Source organism: Sinocyclocheilus anshuiensis, unplaced genomic scaffold (genome assembly GCF_001515605.1).
Source record: "Sinocyclocheilus anshuiensis isolate Anshui unplaced genomic scaffold, SAMN03320099.WGS_v1.1 scaffold732, whole genome shotgun sequence".
Lineage (NCBI taxonomy): Eukaryota > Metazoa > Chordata > Actinopteri > Cypriniformes > Cyprinidae > Sinocyclocheilus > Sinocyclocheilus anshuiensis.
In genome coordinates this window covers 873,906-885,884 of record NW_015554133.1, presented here as the reverse complement: position 1 = coordinate 885,884, position 11,979 = coordinate 873,906, and the positions used below count along the sequence as shown (strand labels likewise).

Sequence of the window (11,979 nt, the reverse complement as noted above, 5' to 3'; positions counted from 1 at the left end):
TGTGTGTGTGTGTGTGTGTGTGTGTATATATGTGTATATATATATATATATACACACACACACACACACACACACACACACTAATTGTTACAACTGTATACAATACAATATAATTGTATTTTATCCATAGCCTACTTTTGTGTTTAATCTAAATTGAAATGGACATTTCTATCACAATCTCTCTTCTTTAAAGGTCCACAAACCACTAGAGGTTTCTGAAACCCAGCTCTATATTGTTAAATGAATTATTAACACAAACTGTTCACTATAAACTGATCAGTAAGGTTGTTTTAATAACACTGAAACTCACAGCATCCACCAGGTTGACCACGGATTTGGCATGGTTGCGTGTTTGTTGCTTGGTCCTCACTCTCTTAAACTGTGGGAGAATATTCACATCGTTACAATTATATAAACATTAAATCAAAAGACTCAAACGTAGCACACTTAAATCCACATTTACTAAAGCCATTCATCACTTGCAACACTAATACTGGATTCACTGCTAAAGCATCGATCAGGAGAACACACAGTGTAAGAGAAGCAGAAGACCTCTAGTGGAGACGAGACTCGCTCAAGAAGGACATTACACATGACTGGATAAACATTCTTATCAAACAATAGTCCCACTCCTATCCTAAAAACACAACTTTACCATTAAACCCTTGTGAAAAAGAAGAGTGCTTTCTTATTGAATGAACACTTGTAGTGTACTTCAAATTTTAAAAATAGCCTATATTTTTAAAAACTGTACTTCCAGATAAAATATTAATGAAATCAAAGGCACCACATGTACTTAAAGAGAGAACAATTTTATGACTACATTTCTTAACATACTTAAAAAAAAAGTACACTTTTTAAAATAATGTAAAAAATGTAAAGAAAAAAAATCATTACGTATCAATCATATAATAATTTGTTGTTGTGCTTTAAAGACATAGACCTTCACTTATTTTGATGAGTTGACTAACATACTAAAGCACATGAAAAGTACTGGATTATAAATTTATCTGTAGTGTAAACTACTAAACTGCAGCTCCATCATTACAAATATGTATACAAATATACAGTATTTAAATACATGACATACAAGTTTCAAAAGTACGGAGCCCCGCACATGACATGCAAGAAAAAATAAATAAATTGTGCGCACGATTTACTATTTCGTTCCCTCGATTTATAAATTGTGGCACGATTTACTATTTCGTTCCCTCGATTTATAAATTGTGGCACGATTTACTATTTCGTTCCCTCGATTTATAAATTGTGCACACGATTTAGCAAATCTATCAATTTATAAATCTAGGGAACGAAATAGTAAATCGTGCGCACAATTTACCAATTTGTTCTCTCGATTTATAAATCGTGTGCAAAATTTATAAATCGAGGGAACGAAATAGTAAATCATGCTTTAGCCTACTATTTTTTTCCTGCATGCCATGTGCGGGGCTCCGTACAAAAGAAATGGTATTGAAGTATATTTTAGTTTATCGTAAATGCTTGTCAGTACATTTGGCTGTAGTTTAACCATATTTCAAAAGCAATAAAATTATGGAATTACATATAAAGATGTACTTAAGTCATACTGAAGTGTGTCAAAAAATAGCAATTATCATGCAATGAAGTGTCTGAAAACATTATATTGCACTTGCAAGTGAATTCTAATTTAGTCTATTATTTTCATTATGTCTTTTTAAAAGTATGCTAAAGTGTACATGTTTTTCACAGAAAGGCCAATGATAATTTCACATACAGTGCTATTACTGAAAAATAGCATTTAAACACACCATGCTGTGGTCAATGATGATCATCAGTTCAATGTACTTCATCTCCTCAAACACGTTCCTCGGCATCTGGAAGAGAAACAGGACAACACAGCAAAAAACATGGCTCAGCTTATTCCCCATCTTACAGATGCTGCATGAATGCTCCTCACAAACAGATAAAAGTGTCCTAAGCACTTTCAGACATCACAAAACCTCATAATGGGCTGCTGTTACTTTCGTGAGATGAAAGAATGTGCATTGTTCTGGATCAAAGTTCTTGGCTGGATCCCAATTGACATACTTCTACAACATATTTAATTTATGAGCTTTAATTTAACTAATGGCCTCAAGACTGGCTGCTTCCTGCACACTGCAAGCATGCAGTTTTTCATAGAGATGGAAAAGCGCAGAAACTACCGTTCAAAAGTTTGTGCCTACATTTATTTAATAAAACATATAGCAAAACAGTAATACGATGAACTATTATAACAATTTTAAATAAGTTTGTTTTTTAATATATTTTAAAATGTAATTTATTCCAGTCTTTAGTGTCACATGATCCTTCAGAAATCATTCTAATATGTTGATTTGAAACACTTCTTATTATCAAACAGTTGTGCTGTTTAATGTTTTTTTTGTGGAAACTGTGACACAATTTCAGGATTCTGTGATGAATAGGAAGTTTGTTTATTTGAAATAGATTTTTTTTGTACTGTAAAATTATAATGTCTTTACTGTGTCTTTTGATCAACTTAATGCGTCCTTTCTGACTACAAATATGAATTTATTTATTTCAAAATGGGGTTTTGCCATGACAAATAAAACTGATTGATTGATCCATAATAGCTACATTGATAAACAGAAGTATCACTTTTTTCAAAATCGTAAAAATGTCTGTGAATCCAAACCTTTTGCACGCCATTATTAGTAAATATTACTAGTTCATAAAACTAAATAAAAGAATTAACGAATTTAACAAATGACCTAATTCATTCATAATTACTTGATGTTTTACGTTCATGCGTTTAAAAGTACTCTGGCAGCTTTGACCTTTTGTCTGCATTTTTCTAACACTGAAAAGTTGAGTCACGAACTCCTCCTCATTAACCCAAAAAGCACGAACGGATGCATATTTCTGAAATCCATTCATGCTGTTTTTAATTTACTAAAATGTAGAATATATTAATACAGTCTAGTATAGATAGCATGCAAATTGGGATGCAACCTTTGTGTAGTAAAAGTGCCAGTACTATTGCTGCTGCTATTGCACAAGTCTGAGTCAATCTGTCTGATATTATGGGATGTGTGCTGGTTTGCAGAGTGTTATTGACAGTGTTCTTGCTCTGCTCTGCAGTGGATCACTCTGTGGCCTGTATCCAGCATCATCTGCGTCCCACTCAAACCCTTACAGCTCGCTTTTTCCTCCGTCGAAGCCAAGACAAATCCTCCTCCATGCCTGCGCACACACAAACAAGTGTTTGTTTGTCAGCTTTTCCTATGCTTTTTGTTGGGCTCTTCAGGGATTCAAGTTCTTAGAGTCCCTCCCCAAAGAGAATTTTAATCTCTAACAAAAGTGCATCATTGTATTCAGTGAAAAAATTTGCATATTCTCTATTCTCTAAACAACATGCAGATCATTTTACTGCCAAAAAAAGGGCATCCAGTGCTCCTGCAGTATAATGAACTCAGCTAAAAGTTATGTGCTGTGAAATCTTTTACATTGGTAAAGGACTCTCAAAGTAACTCGTACTACTCACTGATTTTTTTCTTTAAGTTTGTAGTCGTGGCAGTAGAGACTTTTAAATGCTCTTCTTTTTTCTGTCTACTACAAAGCAGCCAGCAGACTCATACAGACATTTGTTGAAATATACTTGAATTAATTTTAAAAGAAAAACTTCACCCCAAAATGACAGTATTATATAGAACACTAATATTTTGTACTGTATTATTTTGAAGTGAATAATGATGTTAATTGTAGTTTGTCTCTCATAAAAAGCTATAGAAATATACAAAAAAAGTACACAAATCATATGAGCTATGTTAATAGTAGTGTTAATTGGTGCAGTTTTTTTAAAGAGCATCTGATTTTGTGTTCTACAGAAGAATAAAGTCATACCTTAAACCCTTTGTGAAAAGAAGTACACTTTGGCATACTTTAAAATAATACTTCAAATAACATACTTTGAACTGAATGTAATGTTTTTGGACATATAATTACATATTAATAGCAATTAAATTAAAATGCATTCTAGTTTAAATTGATATTAAATGTAATTAGTTGAATTTAGGCGTTCTTGTTTTGAGCCATTTATATATACACTGTAAAAAAAATTCCATAAAATCCTGTACAGCTATAAAATTTCACAATTACTTCTATTGAAATATGGTTAAAATGTGTTTCTGAATGTACTGACAATATTTCTACTGAAACTTGTATGTCATGTATTTAAATATATTTGTACTGTAATTACACATTTGTAGTGATGAAGTTGCAGTTGAATACATTTAAACTATATAACTTTAAATGTAATATTGAATATCACACTGCAACTAAAATTTACTTTACATGTGCTTTAATTAAAAATAAAGTGTACTTATTTAAAACACGGCAAAACACTGATTTAAAAAGTACTTTAAAAATAACTTTTTTTGATATTATTAACTTGTAAGTCGCTTTGGATAAAAGCATCTGCTAAATGACTAAATGTAAATTATTATTACAAAGTGCACTTTTTAAAAGTGTACTTGAAGGGTTAGTTCACCCAAAAATTAAAATTAGGCTGCGTTTTACTCACCCCCGAGGCATCTTAGGTGTATATGACTTTCTTCTTTCAGACGAATCCAGTCGGAGTAAAAATTGTCTTTGATCTTTCAAGCTGTTTAATGCCACTCAGCGGGTGTTGTATTGCTTCAGTCCAAAAGAACTTACTTCTTTACAAATCCTCGTTTTGTACTTCTAATTAGTGACCGTTGTTTTGTTTTGATCTCTCCGCTGTGCTTCTGCGTTCGTCACTTCTGAGCGGCGCATGCGCAACGCCGACCTCATACATCATCCGCCCGGAGCTGCTTCCGTTTACAACAGTGAGCGCAAGCTAGAATCAAGTGATTATTACGTTTTGAATATGGATATTTTTCTTACAAAAATGCATTGATTCGCTACAGAAGGCCTTTGTTCACCCCCCCGGAGCCGTGTGAGACACTTTTGTTTATGGATGGGCGATTTTTATTTAAGTTCTTTTGGACTGAAGCAATGCAACACCTGCTGAGTGGCATTAAACAGCTTGAAAGATCAAAGACAATTTTTAATATAACTCCGACTGGATTCGTCTGAAAGAAGAAAGTCATATACACCTAAGATGCCTCGGGGCTGAGTAAAACGCAGCCTAATTTCATTTTTGGGTGAACTAACCCTTTAAGTGTGTTTAAAAGCAGCCATGTCTCTCTTTAAATGCACTTAAGTGGCCTTTTATTTCATTATTATAATATTATCTACAAGTACAGATTTTAATAATATAATTTTAAGATTCGAAGTACACTACAAGTGCACATACAATTAAGTGTACTTCTTTTACACAAGGATGCTAGTATTTTCATTTTTGTGAGAACTCTTCCTTTATCTGATGTTGATGGAGGTGAGTGAGAGCTGTGCTGTAAGTACCTTCCTCTCCTGCAGATGGGGTTTGCTGCAGGATAGTCGTCCTGCGTAACACATGTGGTCTCGCTGTTCCCTCCTAATGAAAAACACAGAGCATGAGCAGCCAGATCTTACCAAGTTCATCCAAAGTGACTTCAGCTGAGCATGTCAAATTATATGCACACATGCTATGGTGCTTTAAAAGGCCTCGTGCTTTTGATTAGTGTTTGTAATGAATTGTGCTGTTTGGTTTTTGACTGTTTTTTTTTTTAGAAGAGGGTTTGTTAGTTTAAAATTAAAGTTGAGAGTATGTAAAGCCAGTGTGCGTAGGGAGAGAGAGAATGGAGTTCATTAAAGTGTTTACAGTTGCAGTTAATGTGCCGAGGAAATGGCTACACTAGAGCTAGTATCATTAGCAGAGCCATTCACAAAACAGCAGATTTGAATATGTTCTGTCTTATATCTCATATTCTCATTGCAGGCTTCATATGCCCAAATTAAAGGGACAGTTCACCCAAAAATGAAAATTCTGTCACTAATTACTCACCCATAGGTCGTTCCAAACCCATAAGATCTTCGTTCATCTTCGGAACACAAATTAAGATATTTTTGATGAAATCCGAGAGCTCTCTGACCCTGCATAGACCACAATACAACTGAAATGTTCAACAATGCCGTTACTACCTTTCTGGGTCTTGAATGTGGTAGTGGTGTTGCCAGGGCCGCATTAACCATTGGGCTAGGCGGGGCTGAAGCCCCGGGGCCCAAGCAAGGAGGGGGCCCGTCGCTGTGGAGTAGATTGACGGATATCGGTAGTGCCCATCGCCAAAGCCCCACCATGCCCCTCACTTTTTAGCACTATTATTTAGTGGAGTTTTCTGTAAATTCCATGCATTACCATTAGAGATTAAAACGTCACATTTGAAATTGTTTTACCAATCAAATGCATTTATTATATATTTTACTTTTGAACGAACTGTGCACGTAGCCTATCTATCAGGTGATCGCTGCTCCTAATGTCTGCATTTACCTCTCTTCACTTCATTCTGTGTAATCTAGAAACGGTCATGCAAAGAGCAATCTTCGATAAGTAAAAATGTCAACTATTCTAAAAAAAAAAAATAGTGAGAGAAAAAAATGAGGAGAGGGGAAAACATGAGTGAGTCACTAAAATCCACAGCTAGTTTATATTACTAAAGCTGATGATGGAGTGGGAGTTTTGGAACCGCAAATGGACCGGACACATGGAGCAGATAAAAACACAGTGTCATCATCCCCACAGATTTTAGGTTAGTTTGATTATTAACTTGATAGATGTATAGTGCTTTTTGTGTTTGAACAAACTCTATAGGCCTAGTATATTCGCTTATGGGTTGAGAAATTCATTTTGCGCGTCATGTAAGATTTTAGGTGATCGCTGCGCCTAATGTCTGCATTCACCTCTCTTCACTTCATTCTGGTGTAATCTAGAAACGGTCATGCAAAGAACAATCTTCGATAAGTAAAAATGTCAACTATTCTAAAAAAAAATAAATAGTGAGAGAAAAAAATGAGGAGAGAGTGGAAAACATGAGTGAGTCACTAAAATCCACAGCTAGTTTATTTTACTAAAGCTGATGATGGAGTGGGAGTTGTGGAACCGCAAAATGGACCGGACACATGGAGCAGATAAAAACACAGCATCATCATCCCCACGGATTTTAGGTTAGTTTGATTATTAACTTGATGTTGTTTTTTGGGTTTGAACAAACTCTAGGCCTAGTATCTTCGCTTATGGGTTGAGAAATTAATTTTGCGCGTCATGATGTAAGCTTTTCATTTAAACGCATTTTAAGCATCATTTAACTGTTCAGGGTCATTAAGCAGTGGGGCAGAATTCATTTTGGCAAATGCGCGCGCTAAGACGGTTTCTGATACTTGCTCGTACAGCACCTGACTGGAGTTATTTTTCGCACCTTGTGTTTAAACGTTCGAACATCAAATTCTTTGTTCTATTGTAATTCATGACTGTTTACTTGTCTTCAGTAAGTTTGTTTTTACATAGGCTAGTATTTTTATTTTTTAAATTATTTTTTTTGAGATATTGGAATTGGTAACAAGAATTATGAAACTTTGATTGGATAAAAATCCTATTTTAAGCTATATCATTATTGTGACGGGGGGCCCTGCAGTAAGTCATAGCCCCAGGGCCCAGTGAGGTCTTAATGTGGCCCTGGGTGTTGCTGTCTATGCAGGGTCAGAAAGCTCTTGGATTTCATTAAAAATATCTTAATTTGTGTTCTGAAGATGAACGAAGGTTTTACGGGTTTGGAATGACATGAGGGTGAATTATTAATGAAAGAATTTTCATTTTTGGGTGAACTACACCTTTAATGCAATCCAGTAAAGTCATGGAAAATTGTGCTTTTTTGTACGCTTATAGGACATAAACACATATTCAACATTCTCATGAGATTTCCCAAACATACACTACCAGTATGTTCAGAGAAACTGCATTTTTTATGATCAAAAATACAGTAATATTGTGAAAGATTATTGAATTATTCTTTTAGATTATTCTCTGATGAATGGAAAGTTTGATTAAGATCTTTTTTTTTAAATGTATTGTAACATAATAAATGTCTTCACTCTCATTTTTGATCAATTTAATGTGTCCTTATTAAATTAAAGTATCAATTTAACCAAATATCGTAAGCCTTAAAGATGTCTAACTGTACTATGAATTTACTATCTATCACTTATTACTATTTATGTATATCTCACACATTTCAGGTAAAATATATAAGGATTTTGTTAAATCTGTACGATTCACTTAAAAATAATAGTAAAATAATTAGATGTTCAGTCATCAATCTGCTTAAGTTTCATAATTTGTACAGAAATGTTTTTAGAGTTAGACTGTGGAGCTGGTTAAAGTAAAGTGTGTATGAAATTAACACTTACCATAGAGTGATTCTGTTTAAGTGGCTCAATTGTGTACACATGGACTCCATCATCAAACATGCCACTGAAAACCAGAGAGAGACAAACAGGCACATTTATCAATTTAGCTGCTTTTATCCAAAGCAACTTACAAATGAGAAAAAATACAGACACAGCTGAATAAGTCAGTATATAGTAGAGAAAGCATTGAGGCATTAAGTGGATGGATTCACTCCTGTACTCACTGTAAACCGTTACAAGTGGACAGAGCGGCACGAGAGTTGTCATTCCCTCTGATCTGGCCATGGTAATAACAGTGCTCTCCACCCTGACAACACACACACACACACACACGTTCAGTTTTGTCCTGTTCCCCATAATGCATTTGTTGCCACAACAGATGGACTGTGCAGAACCAGTGATGTTTTAAACTGACTGAATAGAATCAGAATCAGAATCAGAATCAGAAAGAGCTTTATTGCCAAGTATGTTTGCACATACAAGGAATTTGTTATAGTGTCACAAGCTTCCAGTACACGGAGACAACAACAACACACAGATAATAAAAATGAGATGTGAATAAAATACACATGCATAAATATAAACCACACAAAAAAAAAAGAATAAATTGTATGTACACGTGTGCTATAGATGGAATAGGAATAGAATAAAATAAAATAAGTTGTAGGGATGTACTAGGGTTTAGGGTGATAAATAGGTATAAGGTTATTGCACATACTTTAATTGCACAATGGGAGAACATTAACTGTTCATGAGGCAGATTGCCTGGGGAAAGAAACTGTTCTTGTGCCTGGCTGTCCTGGTATTCGGTGCGTAAGTCGGTATAAGATGAACCAGGCAGTGGTCAGAGAGTCCTACAGCTGCTCTGGGGACCGAGCGATATGCATCCTTTATTGTGGAGTAACAATGGTCCAGTATATTACTGTCTCTGGTGGGACATGTAACATGCTGTCTGTATTTTGGCAGTTCACAGGAAAGATTTGCTTTATTAAAGTCCCCGAGAATGATTAAAACATAGTCTGGGTGTTGTTGTTCTGTCTCTGTGATCAGATCAGCGAGTTTCTGTAAAGCTGAGCTCACGTGTGCTTGCGGAGGAATGTAGACATAGTGGACGTTTTGGCATATAAATGCATGAATGCCAGCATCTAATGTTTCTATACTATATGTAATAAAGAGATTCGGCGTGGAGTGTCAGGCTCTCTCTGCATTGCTGCAGCAGAGTAACGTCTGCTGGTCATGTGAGCTGATCTGCAGGTGAACCGAGCCGCGCTGATTCAGCAGTAAAGTCACAGATGCTTCCTGATTTAACACCTATCAGCATCTCTCTCTCTCTCTCCCTCTGTTCATGCTCTTTTCTCTGTCTCTCCCTCTCTCTCATAATCCTCATGTCACATCTGTCATCTTCCAGAAACATCTGATCTCTACCGTCACACAACACTGCAGGCGGTTACACTCGAAAAACAAATGGTTCGGCTTATTGAGTTATGATAGCTTCTAATGAAATTATATTCAACCAAAACACGACACTGAGTTAGAGGAGATAATTAATTACTGCCAAATAAACACATTTGACTATTTTCTTGTACTCCTAGTCTTTGTTTTATTTTTAAATGTAAAAAAAATACGGTAGCAACATTTTAGGTTTTACAGTTTTAATTTAATTTACAGTTAAATACCGTAATTCCATTAACTGATGTAATGTTACTATACCAACCTATTGAAGTACTGAAATTTGTTTTGTACCTTTGTAATACACTGATAACCATCAAATGTAGGTGGTGATGAGAAAGTCACATGATGAACCAAAGGCCATCACAAGCAGCTTTTAAATAATAACATATATAGAAGGTGCACAGTGTCATTCACACAAACGCTAAACACCATCATGGTAACACACATGAAACTGAAATAATGCAATAAACATTAATTTAGCAACATTAGGTGTAACATACAACCCTAATATACACAACTGATAAGAAAAAACTAAGAAGAAACATAATTATTATTATAGTTATTTCAACAAAAAAACATCACATTTGAAATGTAACGCAGGGAATTCTGGGAAAGTCCATTTACGGTTATTCACTGTAAATTATACGGTCTTTTTCACTTCCAAAAACGGTATACTACCGTAAAATTACATGTAGCATCCAATACAGTTTTTCACCGTATATAGTAGGGGAATTTAACGTTAACCATTTAACAGGTTTTTACTGTAGCATTTTTACAGTCTTTTACCGTTAAATTCACGGTCATTTTTTACAGTGTACCCATGAATTTAGACTGACATCTTACCTGACTATAGTGTAATTATGAGTTTATACTTCTGACGCATACTCAGAAAACCATTTTCCATTTGTGTCCCAGAGATTTATTATGGATATCATTAACAGGAAGGATAAAAAAGAATTTATTGCAAGGCAAACTGAAAAAACAAACAAACTGACTCTACCATAATTTACACAGTATAATAAGTATGAAAGCAACTGTACTGTTTTGGTTCCTCAATTATAATAACAATCTTGGTGTGTGAGGTACTGTACAGCAGTTTTCAAAGTTTTCAGATGAAATTATACTGTAGTTATTATTAATGCAATGATTAAAATAGCTACTATATGACTACCTATTCTCTAAAAAGTACACACAGTCCAGAGTGAAAGTACAAAAAATGAATATTTTTGGTTCATACCTTCCAAAGGATGGGCTTCCCATTCTCATAGTGTATCTCCACATAGTCTGAGGACAGCAGGTCACTGGAAAACACACACACACACACACAAATATGAACTGGCACAAATCATCTGTTGATTCTGGATATCACAAGACTCTGGTATTCTGGCTCAAGTTAACACATAGCGACCGCTTTCTGAGCCATATCCTTGGCTGAAGACTGTTTGCTTTGAAAGGAAAGTATCTGAGACCAATTTTGTTGGACTGGACCCTATAATTCAGGCCAAGTGTCACTGAACTCAGTTTAACATATGTGCAACACATGTTTTCTGCATATTTTCAGCACTTCTGTTGCATACCCTACATGCAAGTACTATTAGTATACTTATATATATAAGAGAGTATATTTAGTAGATATAAATGCACAGTTGATCCAGAATGACTATTTAATTATTCCTGTGGTAATTCACTCAATGACAGCGGCAGAACATGCATTAGTCAGACTTACTGTAGCAAGAATGTATAGAACAATTTGATGTAATTAAAAATGTAACTTGTTGTTATTATTATTTTTTTGCATAATATATCTCTATATTTGTAAATAGAGTTCACAAAAGGCTATTTAAAGCAAATAAATAAACAAAATAAAATAAAAGGATGAATAAATAATAAAATAAAATGAACAAAATAATAATTATAATCGGACATACACATATGTGACCATGGACCACAAAACCAGTCATAAGGGTCCATTTTTGGAAATTGAGATTTATACATCATCTGAAAGCTGAATAAATAAGCTTTCCATACGACAATAGGACAATATTTGACCGAGATACAACTATTTGAAAATACTACAACTGATGTCCTTCATTCATTAAACATGTAAAAACACATCCTTGTGGTAGTGAGTAGCTATCTTTTTAAAGTTTTGTGTATGTCAGTAACACTTTATATTAATATATA

The 11,979-nt window shown here is 34.6% G+C and overlaps 1 protein-coding gene across 1 annotated transcript in view; it reads right to left on the bottom strand.

Annotated features, from left to right (window-relative positions):
- adam23b (ADAM metallopeptidase domain 23b) overlaps positions 1-11,979 on the bottom strand; it is a 53,608-nt gene that overhangs the window by 20,053 nt on the left and 21,576 nt on the right. Inside the window, exons 4-10 of the mRNA XM_016462908.1 lie at positions 11,033-11,096; positions 8,568-8,650; positions 8,344-8,407; positions 5,425-5,497; positions 3,176-3,222; positions 1,788-1,853; positions 311-379 (exon numbers count right to left, since the gene is read on the bottom strand). Of these exons, the coding sequence (XP_016318394.1) occupies positions 311-379; positions 1,788-1,853; positions 3,176-3,222; positions 5,425-5,497; positions 8,344-8,407; positions 8,568-8,650; positions 11,033-11,096 (466 nt within the window). The remainder of the gene's footprint in view (positions 1-310; positions 380-1,787; positions 1,854-3,175; positions 3,223-5,424; positions 5,498-8,343; positions 8,408-8,567; positions 8,651-11,032; positions 11,097-11,979) is intronic.